The following is a 25,170-nucleotide window of genomic DNA, read 5'->3' on the forward strand; positions in this document are numbered from 1 at the left end:
AATACCCACTTTGAAGAAGATAGTGATTTTCCTCTTTTTAATAACCCACACGGCTAAATTGTTGTCCTATATCTATTTAATAGAAACAATCAATCTCCCACAACATGATAGCATTTTGAAAAATGAAAGTGTGGGATTTAAGGCTCTCCATGGTGAAGTTAGTGACCAATGTGCACCCTGCTCAATCCCCACCTCTTGAATCCCTTATGATGTGATGTAATACCAAAACAAAAATTCTAATCATTAGATAGATGGAAAGTTATGTTACAAAAGAGATCCAACACCCAATATAGACTCACAATTTAGTTGAAACCAATCTTAGGTTTGTTATATGGGCTCAATTTGTTTGCAGTGTAAATTTCTTTTGCATTGGTGTAAATGTGTTGGTGCAAATAGGTTGAGTCTAAATTCTGGTTTATTTTTATTTCAGATTTAATTTTGTCTTATTCTTATTTGTTGAGTCTATATTCTTATTTGTCTGTCAGAAATAAAATAGGAAGTAAAATGTGTTGTCCCCACCTTATATAATAGAAAATGGAGGTGGGAAAAGGGTTTTTTGTTCAGGAGTGAGATAAGAAGCAAGACGATGTAACCCCCAATTTATATTGCCAATGAATGAGTGAGATAGAAGGAAGTGGATGTAAATCTTACATCGTTTTTTGGATACCAAATTTATACTACCAATGAGTGTAAATTAAATAAAAGTACAAATTTTGTATCAAGTAAGAGTACAAATCATATTTACAAACAAATAGATGCAAAGGTTAAACTGTAAAAAATTTGCATCCAGCTCAAATTTGCAAACCATAAGAACACTTTTGATGGTAAATATTGCCCATTGGATTTATATTTCCACGTACAAGCTTTTATTGTACAATATCACTTATATTGCTGCTTTGATTTGAATTTGATGTTTTGAATGTGTAAAGACAACTTTTATCGCGATTATGATTTGACATTTAAAACATAATTGTGGGTGATAAGTAGGAGTCACAAAAGTTGTTATCACTAATTTGAGAAGCTGGTGGGACAATCCAATTTATCTATTCAATAGGTTGAACTTCACAACTCACACCATTTGATGCCCTTTTCGATTCGTCTTGCACAATGGTGGGGATGAGTAGGATGACTATCTAAGGCCTGAACTCAAACTTGGCTTCAACCAATCCATATTTGGTTCCAGTCTCATTGTAATTATTGATCATGACTATAAGATAGATCCAAAATTGAACCAATTATTAATTAGGAAAATTGAGTTTAACCTAATTATACTTGGCACCAAGGGTGGAGTTAGGTTTTTTCTTGAGGGGGGCCAAAAACTATAATAAAATGAATAGGGGACCAGAAGCTAATAAACATGAATAAGGGCCATGTAACTAGAAATGGTAATAGCAACTTAAAATTTCATAGTGATAAAATGACCTCAATAAAACGAATAGTAAAATACTATTTTGTGTCTAAAAATATGTGTTTTTAATATAATTAATTTATATACCATTTATAAAACTTCCCCTTTAGACATAAATTATAAAAAATACAAAAAAAAATGAAGGATTTTATATATTATTAATTATATAAATGGTATGGGTCTTAGGGCCTGTTCATTTGTTCTAAAGTCTGACATTTGAAAGTGTAATAATTATGGCCCTGTTTGGCAAGTCTTTTCGCACGGGCTTCGGGCTATTTAGAAGCCCAGAAGTCTGAATTATGGGCTTTTCCCGTTTAGCAATGGAAATATCTATTGGGAAAAAGCTCCAGCCCATAAAAGATGCTAGCAGCCCGAATTCGGGCTCTTTCAAGAAGCTTCAAATGAAGCTTTTACAATCTTTTAGTGCTTCATCTTCTTCCAACGTGTGCCACGATGCACATGCTTAGGAAAAAATGGGTTATCTTTTCACAAAAAAACTAATTGAATGTGTAAGTGGGACCTACCAATGATATGTGGGGCCCACATTATGTACTATGTAGGGTCAACCTTGAAAAATGTATGAGTCCTACATACATGTCCACACATGAACCCACATGCATGTCCACCAATGGCATGTGGGGCCCACCTTGTAAAATGTATGTGAGCCACACATCCATGTCCACACATGGACCGCACATACATGTCCACCAATGGTATGTGGAACCCACCTTGAAAAATGTGTGTGGGCCCCACATACATTTCCACACATGGACCCCACATGCACGTCCACCAATGGTATGTCGGGCCCACCTTGTAAAATGTATGTAGGCCCCACATACATGTCCACACATGGATCCCACATACATGTCCACACATGGATCCCACATACATGTCCACCAATGGTATGTGGGGCCCACCTTGAAAAAATGTATTTGGGCCCCACACACATGTCCACACATGGACCCCACATGCATGTCTACCAATGATATGTCAAGCCCACCTTGTAAAATGTATGTGGGTCCCACATACATGTCCACCAATGGTGTGTTGGGCCCACCTTGTAAAATGAATGTGTGCCTCATATACATGTCCACACATGAACCCCACATGCATGCCCACCAATGGTATGTTGGGCCCACCTTGTAAAATGTATATGGGCCCCACATACATGTCCACCAATGGTATATGGGGCCCACCTTAGAAAATGTATGTGGGTCTTATGTGTTAAATGAAAGGTTTATTGGCACACACACACAAAACATTCATATATACATAACACATATTTTCATCACATTACCAAACAATCTTTTAGCTTTTATGGTCTTTCATGAGATTTATGAAAAATATTTCAACCAAACAGTCTTTGGTCTTCCAAGATCTATTTGCAAAAGCTCACCTTGTCTTTTAACTATTAGATATTGTAACAAATCTTCTGAAAAAGATTTGCCAAACAAGCACTACATTAAGAGGTATACTGGTATTGGTGAACTTTTCTTTCCTCTGAACTCTGAATGCAGAGAATGTTGTTATGAATTTTGAAAGCTATCAAATATCCATTTTGATCCCATATATGAGAGTTTTTCGTTTGTCTTTTTAAGGGTATCATTGGAAAACAAAAAGTTGTATGATTGCACTTTAAGAGATAAGAGCTAAGAGGAAATAAATAAATAATTTTCTCTTAAAATTAAAAGATTCATCTTAAGAGATAAGAATTTAGAGGAAACGAACACAAACCCTTAATTAGATTCAAAACAACAAGAGTTGATCGTAACTCAATTATTAATTGGAACAGACCCATAATCGGTTCTATAAGATAGACCTGACCCATTGACAATCAATCCCAGCCTAGCCTTCATACGTTGGATGAATCCGAGCTTAAACTACCAATATATTGTTATACAGATCATATTTATATGATAACTAGATTTTTTTCATGGTCTATACAACTAGTAAGCATGTGCACATGTTTTGTACATGACAATTTATGATGATGATGATGATAATAAACAATATGCTTCCAAATATTTTTATAATTTTTTACATTTCTATATCTATTAAAATTATTCTTATTTTTCACCCTTATTTTCGTTTAATATGATAAATATACAATAATTATTCTTATTTTTTTATATTTTTATGACAATTTTTGTGATGGTGATGATAGTAAATAATATGTTTTCAAAATTTTTTTATATTTTTATGTCTATAAAAATTATTCTTATTTGTCAAACGTATTTTTCTTTAATATGGTTAATTAATATATGATCCAATGAAAGATTGGGAGTTAATACCCTAATATAAAACTTAATGAGAAAAACCATAATAGTTCACATTACATTTTGTGTCTCACAATTAGAGAGAGAACAAATTAAAAAATATGGTATTTTAGTCAAGGACAGAATTCAATAAATGTTAATGGGACTATGGAAGTTAATACTTTAAATATAAAACCTAACGAGAGAAATCATTTGAACAAAAAAAAAGTGATTGCTCAAATTATATTTATGATCTTACAATTAGAGAGGAACCAAATTAAAAAATTAGAATGTTTTAATCAAATAAAACTTTCACACTTTTAATAATATAGATATAGGTATAGATATAGATATAAATTAAAAAGAAGGGCGACAAGAAAAAATATTCTAGCCTATACATTGGTGGGTGGAGACAGGAATAACAATACATAGTCAAATATTAGAATCTGATTCCACATTACATTAATTGAGGTGTCGCTTCCCATATCAATGGATTGGATGGAATCCACTTCTTTGTTTCAAAATCCACATGCGCATTTTGGCAGAATTCCCCTTTTCATCAACCATTAAAAGGTTGCAAACACACAATTTCATTCAATTAAATTATTGTTTATCCAAGAAGGAAGAGATGTAGACAAATATAGCTCAACAGTCCAACCACCATGAGTGGTTCCATCAAAATCTTTGGTGGGTGGATGCTTTCGTGTGGTCTTGAACCATAACATGGGTCACTGCTCACAGTCTTTCTCCCCATCAACAACCTCTTGGTAACACACACTGCCTTTATGTATACTTAATGAACCCTATTTTAATTCTACACATTTTTTTAATGTATACATGGTCGATGGACATGATCCAATAAAGTGTTTTGATTAAATTAAGCATACTTTAAGATCGACTAAATCTATGCCACTTGTGCAACTAGGTATTCTATAAGGAATAAGCCACTGTTTGGCCTAAAACAGATTTAAATGAAAATGAATAATAAGCTTTTGGAAAACTGTGAGTTGATTATTTTGCCCCATGTCCTGATCAACCCGACATAACAGTAATTAATGGTATTGGTGGCAATACTTTATATTACAACCACCCAATACAACATTTTTCGGGTCATGACTCATGATCCATTTGGATCCGGGTAGTCTCTGGTTTGGCATTCACCAAATTGTACAATCTGATTAGATCTACAACTAACCTGTTTTAAGACAAAGAACCAACCAACCAAGCCTTCTTTTTCTCATTTAAGTTGGTTGAATCTGACATCATCTTTGGGCCTTGGTAGGTTTGGTTATGGCCGGGTATGGCCACGACCCAACAGGCTAAGATCCAGCAGTTGTAGCATTGAGAGAGTGACTTAATGGTGGGACCTTATGATCATTTGAGGGTCAGATTTCTTTAGCGATGAGTGTTGGGCCATTATTTGTCCACTTAAGTCCTGGGTCATGCAACCATTTACACTCAGGACAACTAAGGGCTTGCTTCCATTAAGGGTAGTAAACCCTACAGGAAGTTTCTAGAGCAAATCAGCAAATAGACCACTAATGATGCATCACCTCTCCATATTCCTTCATGGACCCCATCACTCATAATTTGATCCAGACCCCTTTAATGGTGGGGTCATCAATTAAATGAAAACTAGTCCAATCAAACCAGTGATCATCAATTACATGAAGATGATCCAATCAAACCAGGCCAAATAGACCCTTTCTAGACAATTGTGTTTTAACTCTACTTTTGAAGGCTCTCATTATTACAACCTTCAATGCCCAACCCAAGAGATGGTCCCACCCATTCTAGGGTTTGATCTCACTAACCAAGTGTACGGCTCAGATGACACTATCAATTCAAGTTAAACACTCAGAATAAATGTCAAAATGAAACGAAAGGAAAAACAAGGGGTTAGAGAAAGAAATTATGAAATTGAATGTAAAAGGAGGGAAAATGTGTGTTGTAGAAGTGGGTGAGAAGAAGTACTGACTACGCCAATTTGAATTTTGATTGATAGGAGACACTGAACAAGTGGACTAGAACTTCTTTACTGGTCACTAATACAGAAAACAAATAAAAAAAAAAAAAGATTTTTATATTTTATTCTCTTTCTCTGCCACCCCTCTTTGCTTCTCCCCAACGCTGGGTGGCCCAAATTAAAGAAATAAGAAAAAAATAGAATATAGTGTTGGATACAGCTTAGAAGCAGAAGTCCTCACGACGGCCCTCCTTGTATCCTTTTTCATCTTCCCAAGTTTCTTCTTCGTTTGCCCATAAAAAGAAAATCAAGGTTTCTTCTTCGTCTCTTCGTTTTGTCTTCATAGTTGTAGAGAACAGGTTGCAGTAGAGAGAGGGGGATTACAGATGCTCTGCAAATGGGGAAAATCGACGCTCAACAGCAGCAGCAGATGCAGGATGGGGAAGGTGGCGGCTCTTCGGCATTCTTCTGCGAAAGTTGTTCGATGGGTTTGGCCAGAATCGGGAAAGCGATCAGTTTCAAATGCATTTTCATTTTAATTCTTAGTGTCGCTGTTTTCTTTTCTGCTGTACTATGGCTCCCTCCCTTTCATCCGTTTAAATCCGTTATTGACGCCTATGATGCACCTGACCTTAATGGTAATTCTGTCTCCTGCCCCTCGTTCTCTGCGTGGCATTTAGTGCATATTTGTTCTGGAATTAGGGATTTTGATCTTTTGAGGGAGATGTGTATGCGTTATTTTTATCTTTTTTCTAGGTTTTGGAGCTGTGGTTTACTTATAGGACTTATACATGGAATTTGATTTTGTTCATAGTGGAAAGTTGTTGGGTTGCTTATTGGTTCCTCGTTAATAGAATCTGTGGCTATTTGTTAAGTTTATTCTTCTCGGGAGTATAATCAGTAACAGTAATAAATGATTAAATTATAACTTGTCTGGTCGGAAATTGATTCACAAGCGTTAGAACATCATCAAGGGCATTTTTTCCTGGTAAAAAAATTTCTGAATCTTATAATAAAGTTTTATTACTACAAACTTATTATGTATGATCTTGTTTTGAGCTATAATGATGATCCAGTTCATCCTCTCATTTATTTTATGATCATATGTTTTGCAATAATCTATAGTTAGAATCTATTATTCTTTTTTTTTTTTGGGGGGGGGGGGTGGATTGGAAGTTAGAATCTATAGTTTTTTTTCCTTATATAAGTATACACCAAAATTTCTTTTTATTCACCATTAAAAGTCTTTTTATCCATATAATGGAAATTTTCAAAATGACTTTTTTTGATTCATGGAGCTACACAACAGGGGGTGGCCCATCCTCCAAATCCATGCACCCCCAACCCTGGTGAATTTCAAAATGATCCAATCAACTATATTAAGGGATTGATTTTGTCAAAGGATTTTTTAAGGGATCTTATCCTACAGGGGTAAGAAAAGTTCAGAAAAAGGTGAAATAATTCTAACCACACAACATAGAACTTATAAATAATGACAACTAATGATAAATTAATTATATCAAAAGAAAAAAAAAAGTTTTTTTTTCATGAGGATCACAGAAGTCATTCTCTACAGAGAGAAACATTCTAAAGCATAAGCCTTAGACCACATACTATTAGATTGATTGTTTATACCAGGTTGCTTTTTTCTTTCTTTCTTTCTTCTTCTTTTTTACATTTCGTTCTAATTCCAGACAGTGTCGATGCTCTGACAGTCTCTTGTTAGTGCTTGCAACTGTCTTCTTATCCTTTTCCTATGCTTCTTGGATGATACAATGTTTTGTCCAGGTGACTTGAACTCTAGGATGTGATTCAAATCCCCTGGTATATGTCATCAATTTTTTGTGTTCTTTACTTCTCCCTATTATTTTTCATATTTAACCACTGGTTTTGTCTAGAAGGTTGTGTTCTGGTAATTTCTGAACAATGTTTTTCTTTTATTTTTACTGTGCAAAATTCTTACAACCAATATGATGCAGCAGAAATAAACTTCTACTTGGTCTGTTGTACTGACCAAGGAGAAGGATTAGACTTCGGTTCATGATGGTGGTAAGGTCTTCTAACAAAATAAAGCTGAATCTGGAAAAGAAGAAAATGAAAAGTAATGATCTGATGCATTTCATTTCCAAATCAAAAGAAGAATAAGACAATAAATTAGATTAATGCATTTTCAGCATTCTTTATGTGCATCAATTACAATCCTTGCTTTTGGGTAGCATGCTTTTTTATTCTCTTTCTATATATATGATGAGTTCGTACTTCTGGCATCCTTTGTTTTCTTTTGACACTTATGTTTCTCTCTTCAGCTACTGTGCAAGCAAGCTTCAGACTGCCAAAGTCAGTTTCATTGCTTGTTCACCACATTGGAACACTAGAAAGTGATATATTGGCAGAAATAGGAGTGCCAAACACAACAGTATTGTTTCAAGCCTCATCTATTCTATTTTTGGTAACTCATTTTGAAATGATGGCCTATTAATCTGAAAGAAAATTGTCTTGACAGGTTTCTATTATATCTCTGCACCGATCTGTTGTATCAAACAGTACTGATGTGGTTTTTGGTGTCCTTCCTGCTCCGAAGAATGTTCCAATAAATACAGTCTCCCTAAGTGTTCTGAGGTCATCTTTGATAGAGTTGGTCCTGGGGCATATGAATCTGTCCTTGACAACATCAATTTTCGGGCATCCATCTTTCTTTCAGATCTTGAAGTTCCCTGGGGGAATCACAGTGATACCCGGGCCATCTGTTTCTATCTGGCAAATACCGCAGATCCTTTTCAACTTTACTCTGTACAACTCAGTTTCTCAAGTACAGGAAAATTTTGACCAGTTCAACGACCAGCTGAAGTTTGGGTTGCATCTGAGATCCTATGAAGTATTTCCATGTGCTCTACTACTTTTTTTTTTTTGCATGATTTTCATATAAGTTCTAAATTTGAGTAGCATTTGGATGTTAAGTTTATCTCTATCAGTGATTTCATTTTCTGTGCATGCAGAATGTGTATGTGCAGGTGACAAACAAAAATGGTTCAACATTGTCTCCACCTGTAACAGTACAAGCTTCTGTCATATCAGCTACGGGGAACCATTACCTTCTTCCACAGAGATTGAAGCAGCTAGCACAGACAATTACAGGATCTCCTCCTGCAAAGAATCTTGGCCTTAATAACTCAGTTTTTGGTAAAGTGAAGGAGATAAGCTTGTCATCTATTCTAAACTGTACACTCCATGGGTCTCCTTCTCCATCTCCTTCTCCATCTCCATCTCCATCTCCATCTTATGCTCCTGCTCCTTCACCTCACCATCAATTCTCACGCTGTCTCAACTGTGACAATGCCCATCCAAAAACTCCTGAGCATGATTCACAACCTCCATCAGCTCCAGTGTCAAAGACACCTGCACCCTCAGTGGTGCCATCTCGTTTCCCAAGAAAGGGTCCATGCAGTGGTTCCATAATTACACCAAGCCCTTCTCCGACAGTTCATTCTGACACATCTACCCCAGAGTTATCACCTCATGCTGCTATTTTATATCAACCTTCCCTGCATAATACACCACAATTGTCCCCAAAAATCTCGCCTAAGGTGTTTTATGGCCCCAGTCCAGAATCAGAAAGGAGGAGTGGTGAAGTGTCTAAGTCTGTATTGTCACCCATTTTGCCATCCCCGTCATGTAAGTTACACTGCTAATGTACAATTTATGTTCTGTATTTATTGAAGAACAATATGTTTTGCTTTGGTTCACATCATGAATCAGGATATGCATATTTCAGTCATACTTGTGGAAATGGACATTTATTTCTGTCTTTCCAATATCAAACCCTCTGTGTAGCATCTAGCATGTATGGTGTAACGCCAAAATGGTTTTACTTGATACTCTTTCTCTACTACAGAGTTTTCACTGTAGTTTCCAAAATCATGTATTGTTGCAATGGAATTCTCAAGAATCAGTTGCCCTGCTACAAAACCTCTACGAAATGAGATATTGGGATACAATGAAAACCTCCATTTTTTATTATGAATTCTACTAATTTTTCTGTGAGCATGTAGGGAGTGCATTTGGCCTTTCAAAGCCTTTAGTCATTTAGTTGTACTCCTTTGGGATGAGAATATAGAGGTCCCTTCAGCAATTCTCTTAAGCGTATAAGCAGTGAATCAGAGCATGTGCATCTGGTAGGATTTTCCGGTGTTGTGAGATTCAAGATCCAGATAGATGCTTCTTGGATCTTGGTCCAAGCATGGTATAGGACCTGCATAGATTTTAAAGCTGCCTGATCAGTCTTGGTATGGATTTAGTTAATTTGATTATAGTGTTCTTGGTGGTGTTTATTCTATCACACTTATTTTCTTGTGCTGTTCTGGTGTATTTATTTCTCTCTATTTAGTTCTAAGCTAAAATGCAACCATCAAATTTAAAGCTCCTCAGTTTAATTGTGTTTTGACAGGAATATACATGTTTTACTTGTTTTTGTGCATACGTCTGCCAAATAGGAAATATTTTGCAAGTTTGACCTTCTGCAATATGTTTTTTATGGTTGCAGTTGATTACTTGGTCCTAATCATCTCTTGTATGGATTGCAGCTTCTGTGGCAAGATTACTTCCCTGTAAGGAGGTGTGGCTTTTGGGATTGTTAGGACCCTTGATATTTCCACTATGTAGACTGTGTTGATAACGCTCATCATGCAAGGACATCAAGTCATCAATTTAGTCATGCGTTTTGGCTGCCTGTATGCACAAATCTCCGCAGGCTGACAATTTTGCTCATACCCTGTTGATCTTTATCAAGTAGATGCTGGAGTTAATTATATTTTTGATGTAGAAGTTCCCTAAGCAAGTTGTGGGGACCTCTCAATCAGGTAATATCTATGTATATAAACTGGAAGATGAATTGCAGGTCAAAGCCAGAAAGGTGGCAGGCCATCCTATTCTACATCTTGTTGTGAAAGTTTTATTCCCAAGGGAAGAAAGAAGTTAAGAAGCCCATACAAGTTTAGAAGCAGTTACTGTTTTGCAGTTGTAGAAAGAACCAAGTACTTAAAGTGATCAAACTGAAAACAAAAATGGAAATTTTGAAAATAGTGATATTTCAGAATTTTTGGACACCCCTCACTGTTTAAGTAGGCCAGCTGTTGTCTGGATGTGTCCCACGTTGCCAAATGCCATAACCAATAACGGAAATGGCAACCAAGTACAGGATATATTGTAAGGTAAATACAAATACTTGTTTAAGGAATGGAGTTATTAACTTATTATGATCATTTTTTAACTGGAAACTTCTGAAGAAAAACTGATAAACTGTTGATGGTCCTGAGGATGAAGTAGCAAACGCCCTCTTGTGTCATTGTGTGCAGGATGCAGGATCCATTTCTTCAACCACTCTCAGTGCTTTTTTTAAATACACCCATAAATTACTACACATAAACAATCGAAATGTATGATTGTTTATTAATAATTTGAGTTTTAAATTTAATAATCTCTGTGACTTGTGTCCAGATCATTCCACTGAATCCATGTATATTCGACATGTATTTCAAATACATATCCTAGAATGCCTACTAGTACTGTTTGCAATACTGATATTTTGAAGTTTGTGACCAACTGGTAACGGCTAAAGTGGCTAAACTGAACAACTTATTGCCTATTTCTGTCTTTTTAGCAGATGTAGTCATAATTCATAAGATAAAATAATTATGCTCTATCAAATGTTTTATTATGACTACTTGGTCCATAAATGGACAAGCCAATAAGTAGTTCAGCCATTTCAGCTGTATCAAGTGGCCCCTTACATGAATTTCAGAATTTGACATAAATGGAAAGATCGTTTTCTGTGATTTGAGGAAGGCATTGTATCGGAATGTTTTACGTGAGTTATCAAGATTGGGGAATTTCATTTTTATTTTCTGAAAAAAAAAAAGTAATGGGATGATTTCTCCCGTCCATAACCCAAATAATTTTAGCCCTGTTTGGTTAGTGGGAATAGGAGTCCAGAATCGGAATCAAAATAGGCTATTTTGAGTTCAACTGTTTGGTTGGACAGAATTGGAATCTCATTTCCATTACTCGTGGTATAGCATTCTCCTATTTGAAGGAATGGCCATTCCCTCCCTCTCCTTTGGGAATGAAATTCCATACCTACTGATTTTCATTTTCATTTTCATTCCTGAACCAAACAGGCGATAGGAATAGATCATTCCGTTTCTGACTGCAAACCAAAACTGACCCTTCAATGACCAGGCGTCTCTTACTAGTAAAAATTTGGGTGGCCAAGCTCGACAGGCTGGGCCATAAATCGTGCCCTTTCCCTGTGATAAGGTAGTTCACAGTTCACACGACTCACGACTTGGTGAAAATTTCTAGTACTGGATGCATGGTGGGTCTGGGTGATCTAACATCTCATGCAGAGATAGTCCAGCCTTTTAAACGCGGAGAGGCAGAGCTCTCTTGCTTGACCGGTTGACATGTAAAAGCCGGGAGTGGCCAAAACTTTTCAACTGGGTCTGGCCGATGGATTGGACATAACTGGCATTGACCTGTAATTGCCATTAGGACATGCAACCCAGGCCATGACGAGCGGATAGCTTCGGAGGAATTTCCCTCAAATAAGCATCGAGCCATTTTGCTCTGTTTCGCCACTAATTAGTTGCAGAAATTTTTGAGTCGCAAACTAGATCAATTTCGAGTTCACATCCTCTGTAGCAATAGAAATCTGTTACACCACCAAGTCTGTGACTGAAGTGATACCATGACTTTTCAGCATTTTTTTTTTTAAATTCATCATAATTTTTTAAAACATCCAAGGAACTCCATGTCAGTAATTTGACGATAAATAGATTAATGGGTGTTAATAGATTACCATTTTACCCTTTTTATATTTAACCCAATTTTTAATATTTCAAAAATGTTATTATTTGATCCAAAACCCATTTTTCAACTTCCTTGGATTTGGAATACTTCCAAGCAGCACAATGACAGCAAACTCTCTCAATGAGTATAAATCTTATATATAAGACAGTTGGGAATTTAAGGGCATTTTAGTCATAAAAAATACATTTAATAAAGCTGACTTGCCATTCAGGGGATGTTTGGTCACGAAAAATGCATTTATGCTGATGTGGGCAACTTCTATCAATGTACACTAACAATGCTCTAAAAGATGGTGAGTTTTAGAAAATAAAAATTCACCAACACATGGTTCCCTCAACATTTTGAAAAGTTAGGATGAGTTCAAGAGAAATACTGAAAAGTCATGGTGAGTTTTAGACAATTTTACCAAAATTTAAGTAATTTTTTTAATAGTATGGCAGATTGCCATTGCCCTGATACTGAAATTTTTCTGCCAAGGGTAGGAGGATGTGATTTCAACAATTTCTCTTTACAATTTTCTGAAACATGTCATTTATTTGAAAAATGAAAGAATTAATAAACCAATTTGAGAGCTACTACTTTAGTCTCTGTCCGCTTGTTATGCCAAGGTTTAAAGCATCTGTATCAGAAAATCAATTTTAAGATGACATTCATATGAATCCCAACAAAATGTATTATATGCATTAATAGAACTAAATTTGAAGTTCAAACGACTACAAATAAATATAGACACATAAGAAAACTTTTTTAATAGTTTATTTGAAATACGAACTAATTGGTAAGAGAATTTAATAAAGATGGGTTGAAAATTAGACATAATTAAAATTCATATCATTTCAACTCGTTAACATGTAGTATAGCCGTAGAGACTGTATCTATCATGTAGCTTAAATGGGTTCAAATGTGGTTGCTTAATCGGAGTATATTCAAGGATCAAAATACGAACATGCATGATACAAAGATTTGGGTATCGTGTGCATCGATTGATCAATAGACCTTTTTCTTTTTTTAATTTTTCAGCCTGATAATTCTCAAATAGGTTGAGGATGCCCTCCATCCCAAACATTCAAAACCCCCAGTCTTTCTCTCTCTCTCCGTGACCTTACACCTGATACAGGACGTATTGTCTCATATTTTGATTCTTTGGTAACATCATCATCATTATCCAAGCCCTATCCCAACTATGGGTCGGCTAAATGTATCCTGTTTTGCCATTATTCTATTTAATGTTAATATCCATTAAACTATGAATGCTTAAATACTACTTTAACCAATGTTCCTTGGTTTACCCCCAACTCTTCTAGCCATAGGAGTAAGAAACAGTACTAAATACTAGGAGATGAAACTTAAACAATGAATGTCCTATTTGATAGAGGTTAAATAAGTGAAGAAATACAACTTAATAGGAACTAGATATGAGAGTAAATAGTCTATTTAATAAGAGTCAACAAAGTGCTGTGACAAATCAGGTGAGCTTATAGAACACTGCCCAATTTAACAGGATTCAAGTACACCAATTAGGTGAGTTTATTGAATATTGCTGTTGACCACCAAATTGGATGTATATTGGTCTGTATCAGTCGCATTGTATTGATACTTTAAAGTTTAAACCTTCGCTATGGTCAATAGACCCTCAGAAAAGGAAATCTTGCTTTTCTTTTTTTCTTCCCTGTTCCTGCACAATGAGTTTTGTACTTTGGAAGTGGTTAATAATTTCAATCTAGTGCTGCAGGATAGATGTCAAAAGAACAGGTCTCTGAATAGAGAGTTAACCCTGTAAGGATTTAATGGTTAAAACTGGTTGAATGTTGAAAATTGAAATCAATGAAGCCAGACAGCAATTAAAGTACAGGACAGTAATGGAGGACTTAAGTTAAAATAGTTGTGGTTATCTAGTGCAGAAAGCAAGCAATCAGTAGCATCCAAGATTTTTAAAACTGACCCGGACAATGAACTGGTCAGGGTCTGGTTCTTGGGTTGAACGGTCCGACTGTTCGAATTAAACAGACAGCCCATTCTGACAAAAAAAATAAAAAAATTAATTTTTTTTTTAAATAAAAAACGGTCAAAACTATTGAACGGTTCAAATGGTTCAACCACCCGGGTCAATGGCTTGCTGACCAAATCAACAACCGAAACCAGTCACCTGACTGGTTCCCGGTTTTCTGGTCCGGTTTGAAAACCATGGTAGCATCTTATTCGGTTATTCCCCACATTTTTACCCATCAACCAAACCATCTTTTTTATTAGTATAATTAATAACATTTCTCCTGGACATCTTCCTTGTGAGCTCTGATCTTTTACTTCCTCTTTTCCTTGTCCAAATAGCATGATATCTTTTGCAGGTAAATCCAAAATTTGCACAACAGTTCAAATGAAAAATCAGGAAGGATCCCTAGCACGTACAGAAGAAATATTCCTCAAGCCTACAAACTCCATTTAACCCAAGGTTTTTCTTTTTTGGGTTTCACAGCATCTTTTGGTTGCTTCTGTAGGCTTAATAACAAAAAGGGTTTTGACTTGAATATACCCTGAGGTTTGAGGAAACTACTTATATATACCCCGTAGTTTCAAAAACTATTTACATAGACCTTGTTGACCTTTCAAACGTTATATCTGTCAGAAACTAAAGGACAAAAGCGTCATTTACTGTTCATTAAATTTTCAAAATTCTCTTTTCTTCTTTGAAGCTGCAAACACCACCGAACAAGAGCAACAGCACTGGCCTTCGTCCCTATTTCTCCCTCTTTTTTTTTCTCTCTCTCCCATCCTCTTCTTCTCTGTTCCATTTTCCCTATTTGTTCTTCCTTTTTTTTTTGAGAAAGAGTAATAAAATTTTATTAAGAGAAAAGCAAGTACATGAGGAGATATACAGCACAAAAAGCAGCACACAAAATTACAAGGGCAAGCTTCTTTCACTATACAAACACTCCTTGTGCACTCCAGATTTTGCTAGACCATCAGCTAAAGAGTTTAGCTCCCTAGGAATCCAAGTGAGATTTGTAATCATCTAGCTCAAGATGTCTCTGGCCTCCATCAGATGGTGGGGGTACCATCTGATTGACTTTACAGAGTCACCTTCAATGTCTAACCTTGAGCAGCCCAGTTCTCTAGTACAATGGGTTCCAGTAAGAGCTGCCATCACCTCAGCCTTGGAGGAATCAGCAGTCCCTATTGAAAACCCAACAAATAAAACCATCTATCCCCCTGATTATCCCCCCAATACCAGCAGCACCCAGATTACCTATGGCACTTCCATCAAAGTTTAGCTTCATTATCTCCTTATTGCAGGGTATAGGGACCTTGGGAAATAGTCAGAGTACTTGGGGAGGCAGAAAGAAGGTAGGGTACTGCATTCCTTTGAACTTTTCTGAGCTAGCTGTCCACAAGTTGCAAAAGTAATATAGGAAAACAAATTTTCCAGTCCCCGCCTTATTTTCAAAAACCAGACTGTTTCCTTTCCCAAATTTCCCACAATACTGCATGGAAAACTGTGAGCCAATAAATCTTCCCTCTGCTGATAGTGATAAGCCCTTTCCTTATTTTTTTCTTCCGTCCTCCTTTCCTCCCTGCTCCACTGCAGCTGCTAAGGTCACCGAACAGTGAACTCACCCCTGAAATGGTGGCTCTAATCTCAATCCCTTTCGTTATTGGTGCCGCTGCTAAGGTCTCTGAACAGAGAGAACTCGCCCCTGAAAGGAATTGGGATTAATGCCTCCCTACCTTCGAAATGGTGTGCTCCTTCAGTTTTTATGAAGTCCTCTTTTAAGTCTTATCTTAGGTGTGCCCCTTGTAAAAGTTAATCAAAACTGATTGTGCCCCCATTTCTTTTTCATCTTCTAGCGGGAAACACAGGGTGCAAGAAAAGGAAGAGGGGCAAGCAAAGGAGGAAGAGAGGAAGAGGGGAGGGAGAGAGAACGGGAGAAATGCTGCCACTCTGGTTTGTTCGGTCAGGAGAGCGAGGGAGGGAAGAAGAGAATAAACATGGGATTATGGAAAAATTAATGGCCATGTGAAACAGTCCTAAATATTATGTTAACAGATGGCCTGTTTTTGTTATGTGGACCCACCTTATAAGGTTTATGTAAGTAGTTTTTGAAACTACAGGGTATATATAAGTAGTTTCCTCAAACCTCAGGGTATACATAAGTAATTAATCCCAAAAAAATACTGGCTGCTCACAATTAGCATTCTTTATATGGAATAACAAGCTAAGCTAAATCCATGAAGGGACTTATTCATTAGAAGAAGGATTGGCACGAAGTACACAACCTTACAGATAATGAAAGCATGATGAATATTGAACTAGCCAACCCCATAGGCAGGAATCTCTTCAGTAAAATCACTTCCATCCAAAGTTTGTAGTCCATGGTCTAACCGTAGCCCATAACATCTTTTCTGCCTCCATGATTCATAACATGGGCATAAGTATAGATGCAACGAATCTGGACATTGATCATGAGATAATCAATGCCAGAAATATTCTGGTGACAGTAAAAAAGGTGAATACCAAATGTTGGTCCCAGCTATCTGGGGTCTTGGAAGGATCCTATGAAGTAATTTCTCCTAAAAGGAACTACTTTGCCAGGCAAAAACAGCATCTTTAGGAACAAAACGCTCACACGCCAAAGTCAAATTCCTCCATTGTTTATAATGGCAATTACTTGTAAGTGGCAACAAGAAAGTAATGAATTAAAAGGAAGTGAAAAAAATGAATGACATCGATCTTGGTCTAGCTATGAGGTACTTTCATAAACGAGTGAAGAAAAAATGGACTTGTTCCTTTGAGTTCCCTCGTGCCAACTTTTGAGGCCAGGAAAAATCAAATTTTATCCCTTTACTTATCAAAAAAATGCATGTGAGGATATTTGAGAATCATGGATATTTTGTGGTAGGACCAAAAAGGACATGGGTGTTAAGAGGTTCAAAGTTTAAAAATGGATATGACATTGAATAGAATGGAAGGGTGAACAAGATTCATGTAACTGACCCCATATGGTCAAGACAAGGCTGAAATGATGATGATGTATATTTTCTTGTCGATATCACATGTATTACCAAGATACTCCAAAATGGGTTCTGTATCCATGTTAGATGCTTAATTTTAATATAGGTTGCATCTATCTGGATGAAATGCCATTGCAAAGAAACACAAACTATCCATTTCTTTTTTTTTTTATAATGCATTTCTTTGTAAAGAAGCACTCATCAGAGTCATCTGATTCAATAATGTTATCAAAAGGTGCAATTATCTAGATAATTAGTTATCGGAGTTCAGGATTCTGGATTAGCTCAGACTAAAAATTGTCAGAAAATGAACATCAAAACTTGCAGAACATCCCAAGGTAAGCAAGTCAAAGTGCTCTGGAAAGACAAGATCTTGCATTCAACTGATACTAATATGCACCATCCAACTTTGGTAATCATGATTCCAGTTACATTTTTAACGATAAAAGTAAAATGCAAATCATTTAAATTCAAGTGTGAATTATTGTTTATTCAAATTCAACTATTTGTGCATAGCAAAACGAAATAGTTAATCTCTAATCCAAGAGTATAATTCTATGTCCATAATCATCAGCAGACAGCAATAGGGATGAGCATGGAAATGGTTGGTAAAAAGGACCCATATAAGAAAAAACGATGAGCTTATGAAACGCTGGAAAAAAAACATGAAAATTGATCTACTAAACATACAGAATTAAGTTTAACACAAAGATTTCTTTACAGATGGCTCCTCATTTGAGACATTCATTTGAAAGACAAGATTAAAACTGCAATAATTATTGCTAACACAGAGAACCTTAATGTCTCCTATTCTTTCAATGAAGATGCAATTTTCCTTTGGATGAGCTCAACTCCAAGACGAGGAGACAATCTTGGAAGTGTTTCCTGCAACAGAGACATGAAATGTAAGATTTTTCTATCAAACTGAGACCATGCATAAGTATATTAACAAGAAATAGCAATTCACAAAGAGTTTTGAGCTATACTACCATGTGAATTTGGCTACGATTTAAAAAAGTTTCATCTAGGGAGAAAAGAGGCTAGTTTGAAACTAATTATAACTTATGGGGATGAATTTTGTAACAACATCTAGAGCAGAACAAAGACTTCCCACAAGGCTCTGGGGCCTAATGAATTTACTACTTTCTTCTATCAATATTTTTGGAGTCTAATTGGTCATGGGGTTTTTGACATGGTGATTAATTTCTATGAGTTAGAACTCTTGCCCAAAGAAATCAACAAAACCAACCTGGTATTTATTCCTAAAACTCCTATAGATCCATCAAGCTATCGGCCTACAAGTCTTTGCAATGTCTTGTACAAAGTCATCTCAAAATGGATTGTAACAACACTGCAACCAATTTTTTTTTTTTTTGATAAATAGTTTCAGTCCGGTTTTTTGAAGGATAGGCAGATTGCAGACAACATCCTTCTGGTCAAGGAGGCTTTATGCCTAATGAGAAAAACTCAGAAAAGAAAAAGGCAAAGGAAATGTGGCTCTTAAGCTTGACATGTCTTAAGCTTTTGATAGGATGGGCTGGCAGTTCTTACAGGTGATGCTCTCCAAAATGAAATTTCCTATTAAGTGGTCTAAACTCATACATCAATGTATATCCACCCCCTCTTTCTCAATCAAGCTAGGAGGAGAAGCATATGGTCATTTTCACCTCAAAAGAGGACTAAGGCGGGGTGAACCCTTGTCACAGTACCTCTTTATAATTGGTATGGAAGTACTCAGCTTTTACAACAAGTTGTTTCTATGAAGCAACTAGAGGGCATTAAACTGTGCAGAAATGGAACCCCAATAACACATCTACTATTTGCAGATGATTGCATACTGTTCTACAAGGTTCATCTCCAACAAATTAAAGGCCTTCAAGAGCACTCCAACTCTTTGAATCTTTATTAGGGCAAAAGATCAATTATGATTGATGTTCAGCCAAATGTGCCTCGACATCATCAAAAGTTCATCACCCAAAGTCTTCAAGTCAAAATATCAATGAAGGGCACCAAGTACTTAAACTCAATGGTTGGCTTCAAACCCAATGACCAACTATCTCACAAGGAATTATTGGATCGTATACACTAGAATTAATTTATGGAGTTCTAAACTCCTACCACAAGCAGGTCACACCACATTATCCAATCAATTCCCACTTACTCTATGTCTTCTAAAATTTTATCTAACAGCTTTCATGTGCAATTAGATCAATACTCTACAAATTTCTAGTGGAAAGCAGATAAACATAGTGCCAAAAATACTATTCCATGGCAAAAACTATGCTTCCCCATAACTAGAAGATTAGGCTTCAGAAACAGTAAAGTGATGAATACTCTAGAAATTTCTAGTGGAAAGGAGAACATAGTGTCAAACATACTATTCCATGGCAAAAACTATGCTTCCCCATAACTAGAGGATTATGCTTCAGAAACAGTAAAGTGATGAATAAAGCCATGTTTAGTAAACAAATTTGGAGGCTACCAACCAACCAGAATAACCTTTGGAGTAAATTAACCAAAGAAAGGTATTTTCCAAATACAACCTCTTTTTAACTAAGAAAGGACATCGCACTTCTCCAAGGTGGCAACAAGCACATAGATTGCTTGCGGAAATAAAGCAAAACCTACTATGGATGATCAAGGATGGCTCCTCCATATCAGCTTTCAAGGATCCATGGGTGCCTACCATCCAAGGTGATATACCTAAACCACGCTAAAATGTTGATAGCAGTAATCACCAGCTAAGTGTTTCTGATCTTCTAAATCCAATGGTTCACGGAATCTAGCTAAGCTCCAAAATTACTTTGATACTTCCAGAATAAATTACTTTACCCTCATTAGTATTCAACATGACTTATACCTTGATGCAATCATTTGGAAGAGAAACTCTTCGGGTAGCTACATTGTAAAATTAGCATACAAATCCTTTATCAACACATTACCCTCATCATTCTCTTCACATTTTAATTGGAGGTTGTTGTGGAAGTTAAAAATCCTTTTTCACTTGGTAAGGCATTACGGAATGGGATATTGACAAAGGAAAAATGTGTAAAATGGCTATCGTCAAATGACAGAACATGTTGCCATTTCAGGATTCAAGAGGAAACATTTAATCATCTCTTTTTTACTTGCCCATTTGCTTGGGTCATTTGGTGTTGGGTGCAGCTAGGCATCAATCCTGATGTGTTGGAGCAGAAACCACTGCACATTCTTCTTCAACAATGGTTAAATATGCTACAACCTCAATTAAACAAATAGGAAATCAACTTATTTTTTAGCAAATTTTGTATAGTTTTATACCTTATAAGGGAGGCAAGAAACAGGAAAATTCATGATAACCTGCAAATGCAGCCACATGAAATCCTGAAGAAGCTTCATAGCTTTTTTTGCAATAAATATAAAATTTATTAAAACAAAAAAAAAAGTACAAAGGAGAGTGACCAGAAGTCACTTGAGAGAGGAAAAGTGAAAGCAAAACAACAACTCCAAGACCATCCTAGACTAGACACAACCTCAACAAACAAGCAAAACCCAAAACCCAGGATGAAAATCAAAACACAACAACCAAAAACCCAAGAAACTCAAAACAAGCTTGACTCCCAAAGGCCAAAGGTTGCACCAACAAAGAACACATCGTCCCCCCGCGACAACAAACAAAACTTTCTTCACAAATCTCAACAAAGCACCCTCAAGAACTGCAAATTTAAAAGACTCTGACATTAAAAACATCTTGAGGCTTTATTGATCTTCAAGATCTTCTTGTTTGGTCTAATCCCAAAGACACTCCCTTTTAGTCTAGCAAAAGCCTTTGAGACCAGAATATCTCGATGTTTTCTCTGTTTCTCTAACTTTTCTATTTGCAACAACATTCCTCTTGAAAACCAACGAGCAGGATGGGCCTCATTAATCCTTTCATAGCTATTTACCACAGGATTTGCTTAATCAACCAAGTGTGGCAATTCCATAGTCGGCAAACTCATCACACCAGCTACCTCAAGCAACTTTACATATTGATGGTTCATGTGGTCCTGTTACAGACTTTGCAGGTCAAAGTCTCATCCTCCATTGTCCTGGTAGCAGCACCACAATTGCAGAGGGAAAAAAGTGCTATGTGTTTGGGAGCTATGATGAAGAGCTTCGTGCCTTAGTCTGTAGTTTGGAAGCAGTTAGTGGACTTTTTGGATCTAAAAGAAAGGCCCACTACATGGACAGAGCAACTTCAATGGGCCCATATACAGTGATTGAAGCGATCACTCCAATCTATTTCTTTTGTTCATATAAATAGAAATAGTAATAGACTGGCCCATCTTTTTTCTTATCTAGCTTGTAAGGACCAAATGCAAATAGTTTACAACTCTAATTACCAAAGTCATGTAGCTGATTTCCTCTTTTGTGTCCCACCAAAAAAAAACGGACTTATCATGTAGTATATGAGATATTTCAGCTCTTTTAGCTTCAATGTCTTTGTCTTACAAGTATTCTAGAACTCGTGCATGATTGACTTATAAGGGTAGGAAAGGCCAGCCAACTATAATCTTAGCATAAACACAGTCCACAACTATTTAAGAATAAAAACAGAATATGGATGATGAAGTGGTCGAATGCATTCCCCCGAAGCTCAAATATAGGAGATTTACAAAAGCAGCACCCATGAAAAAATCGATGGTAACTTCCACAATATCGTTTTGTTTTATAAATAAATTCCACGATATCATTAATCGAATTCAATCCAACAATCAGACAGCTCGTTCAATTTTATTTCATTTTGTTCATAAAGTCGAGTTCAGATAATGTAAACATCAAAACAATGCAAGACCGAATGCGCAATTTCTGTAAAATCCACGATTCAGAAGAGTATATTTCTGCAACCCAAATTGTAAAAGGGCAGAAGCTGACCTCAGTTCCATCAGAACGAATTCTGGCCAGAACGGGTATCTCATACTGGTAAGACCTTTCCCATTCGGGGTTGGTGGTAATATCTCTTATCTACTCAATAAAATAGACAAAATAAGTAAGAAACATATCAAACAAAACGCATATAAAGATCTAAATTTGAAAAAACAAAGGAAGAAAGCATGGGGACGAACCTGCAAATGAACATCGTGGAGGGAATCTGGGCCGGCAAGTAAAAAAGCCGCTTGAAGCTTTTCTTTGAGGCCATCGCACAAACAGCAACCTGGTTTGGTGTAGAGAACGAGCTTCCTTGAGGGTGGAGAGGGAGAAGATTGGCCTGAGAAGGACGCCAATGGGGTGAATAAGCACTTAACTCTTTGTCGAGCACGAAAGGCCATGGATGATGGAACTGCTACCATTGCTCCTGCTGCAGTAATTGCCATTATTTTTGCCTTTCTTGGCTTCTTTCCAAATTCCAACTCTTTTTGGGCGGGCGCGGGACTGCGTCTGCGGCTGCAAGGTAATCTATATATATATATATATTAGCGTTATCATCGCAGGCTCAGGCCAAGTACAGGCCGGCAAGTATAAGGAGAACCACTGAACCAGGCCACGATGGCCCTGAAATAGAGGCCTAAGTGCCCAACCGCCGGTCTAATTACCTAAGTAGAAACTGGAAAGGACCGGGCCAGAAAATGGACTCATTCATAGGGATACAACTTGGGCGAGCTCGATTAGGCTTTTGTCAAATTTTGAATAGGCTCAGCCCAAGTTGCACCCCCACCCCCACACTCCATGGTTAATAACTTAATATGTATAAGAAATAATATCTTTCTCCGTGCTATTTCTTATTGCAAATGATTTTTTTTTCAGAATTATGCTGTTCAAAACCCAAATGGATAATGATTAATTAAATAAAATAAAAAATCAGATATAAAAAATTATATATTGGCAACATAAAAAGTATAAAAACAAACAAAATAAAGAAAAAAAATCACCTTAATGAAGTTATCCTAAACAATAAGAACAATTAATTGAGAGGCTACTGGATGTCTAAAAGCTATTTTATAAACAGTTGGGTAGAGGTTGAGTATAAAGACGACCTAGTGGAGGCGACTTCTTATTGGAGGAAAATTTTTGTAAAGATTTTATTTCACATCACCAATAACAGTAATTTTCATAAAATTCTCTTTTTTTTTTTCAAATCACATCAAAGCAAGAAAATAAGAAATCCTCTGCTCTTATCTTGGTGAATAATGATAGGAATATCAATGGCCGAGTTAAGTGGTAAATCCACCTTGACCTGTACCAAGGTTGACAGGTTATGGGTTGGGGGATAGGCTGGCCCCTAATGTGCAGTTCCACGGAGTTAAAAAATAATAATAATAATTAAATAAGGTTCAAAATTTCAACAAGTTATCAATAGATATGGCTATATGTACAACAATTATTAATAATTGAAACTTTTTAAAAGTTTAAATTCTTAAGAAAATAGTATTAGTTACCGGTGTCTGCAAGGTAAAGATACAAGTTAATAATATGTTATTAAATTTAACTTTTTACGACCTGCTGCACCAAAGCCAAGACAAATATCCGCTTATCTATGATATGGATTGATACATTGCAACATTTTGATGGATTAACAATAGGGCTTCAAAAAAATAAAATCTAGAGAGCTCAAAATAAATCTAATAAAAAGGAAGATAAAGAAAACTGAAAGATTTTTTTCGGTATACATACTTAAAAAAAAAAAAAAATGAGACTATGAGGGTAATGAGTGAAGCTTAGCATATGCTGCTAATAATTTAGCAAAATTTGGTTTGTCTTGTAATTGAATTCTTGGTCCTCTCCTCACTCCTTCATTTCTCATGTAATAGTTATGAGATGAATTCTATTGGTGAATGAATTTAGCCTTGGGGTATTCTTCTTTTTTTTGGATTTTGAGAGGGAGGAAAGTTGGTCAATGGGATTTTGGTTCCCATTGACCAAGAATCCCATGTTCTTTTTTCAGATTAATGTGGGGACTAGGAAAAATTTATTTTCCTAGGTATCGTTTACCCGGGTAAGTGGTACATAGGTGGCCTAGTGGATAAATAACTTTTCCACCTAGGGTAAAATTGCCAACACTTGAATGGGACAAAAATGCATTTTTTTAATAATGGATATTTATGATTAAAATGGTCATTGCCTTATTTACTTGAAAAATAAAAGAACATGAATAAATGTATTTACCCGTACAAGTGTTTCCCAAGAAAAACTTACCCAAATAATTGCATTTACCCAAGTAAATAACTTACTAAAAAGAGAACAAGACCTTAAGCTTTTCGGAAGAAAAAACAAAACTCCAAATATCCTTGATGGCTTGCTCAAAAAATTTAAATCAATAAGGCATCAGCAGTAATACGTTGGTCATACGTTAATGTCCATTTGAATATTTGATCAAGCTGATTTTTGCCACAAGTCTCCAAGTCTTTGCCAAGTGGCAACTGAGATAGCATCCCAAAGAAATGTATGCATTTATCTCTCATCCCCCTTGTCTGATGGAAAAGAGTTAAGTCCCTCCCTTCGGCCTATCCTTTAATTAGAAGTTCTGAAGCATCTATAGCCGAATCAGTTGCATCATGGACAAATCAACATGGCAGCTCAAGAGAAACCCACCTCTTTGAACTGCTATACTCAGTAATGTTTTTTGTTCTGGCTCCTTTTGTTTCAGTGTGTAGAAGGGGCAAGAAAGGTGCAGATGCAGCCCCCTGAATTTTCAGTAAGGTTACTAACAG

General features: G+C 36.3%; 2 protein-coding genes across 2 annotated transcripts; one reads left to right on the forward strand and one right to left on the reverse strand.

Annotated features, from left to right (window-relative positions):
* The first annotated feature begins 5,833 nt into the window (after positions 1–5,833).
* LOC104608478 (uncharacterized) lies at positions 5,834–10,895 on the forward strand. The gene is made up of 5 exons (XM_010274488.3): positions 5,834–6,267; positions 7,936–8,045; positions 8,133–8,504; positions 8,626–9,301; positions 10,210–10,895. The coding sequence occupies exons 1-5, from the start codon at positions 6,027–6,029 to the stop codon at positions 10,296–10,298; spliced, it is 1,488 nt and encodes a 495-aa protein (XP_010272790.1). The 5' UTR covers positions 5,834–6,026; the 3' UTR covers positions 10,299–10,895.
* A 7,247-nt stretch (positions 10,896–18,142) lies between these two features.
* Positions 18,143–22,934, reverse strand: LOC104608479 (Thioredoxin superfamily protein). Its single transcript, XM_010274489.3, has 3 exons — positions 22,588–22,934; positions 22,397–22,486; positions 18,143–18,385 (listed from the first exon to the last, which is right to left on the reverse strand). Exons 1-3 carry the CDS (start codon positions 22,834–22,836, stop codon positions 18,308–18,310), a joined length of 417 nt encoding a protein of 138 aa, XP_010272791.1. The 5' UTR covers positions 22,837–22,934; the 3' UTR covers positions 18,143–18,307.
* Positions 22,935–25,170: the final 2,236 nt, after the last annotated feature.

The sequence above is a fragment of the Nelumbo nucifera genome, chromosome 5 (assembly GCF_055504915.1).
Source record: "Nelumbo nucifera cultivar China Antique chromosome 5, China Antique-T2T, whole genome shotgun sequence".
Classification (NCBI taxonomy): domain Eukaryota; kingdom Viridiplantae; phylum Streptophyta; class Magnoliopsida; order Proteales; family Nelumbonaceae; genus Nelumbo; species Nelumbo nucifera.

Excerpts from the sequence above, each read along its gene's own strand:
- LOC104608478 (XM_010274488.3), top strand. The coding sequence starts at position 6,027 with ATGGGGAAAATCGACGCTCAACAGCAGCAGCAGATGCAGGATGGGGAA. Across the intron at positions 6,268-7,935 it reads TGATGCACCTGACCTTAATG|CTACTGTGCAAGCAAGCTTC; the intron begins GTAATTCTGTCT and ends TTCTCTCTTCAG. Across the intron at positions 8,505-8,625 it reads TGCATCTGAGATCCTATGAA|AATGTGTATGTGCAGGTGAC; the intron begins GTATTTCCATGT and ends CTGTGCATGCAG.
- LOC104608479 (XM_010274489.3), bottom strand. The coding sequence starts at position 22,836 with ATGGCAATTACTGCAGCAGGAGCAATGGTAGCAGTTCCATCATCCATG. Across the intron at positions 22,487-22,587 it reads TCCACGATGTTCATTTGCAG|ATAAGAGATATTACCACCAA; the intron begins GTTCGTCCCCAT and ends TTTATTGAGTAG. Across the intron at positions 18,386-22,396 it reads TTCGTTCTGATGGAACTGAG|GAAACACTTCCAAGATTGTC; the intron begins GTCAGCTTCTGC and ends TCTCTGTTGCAG.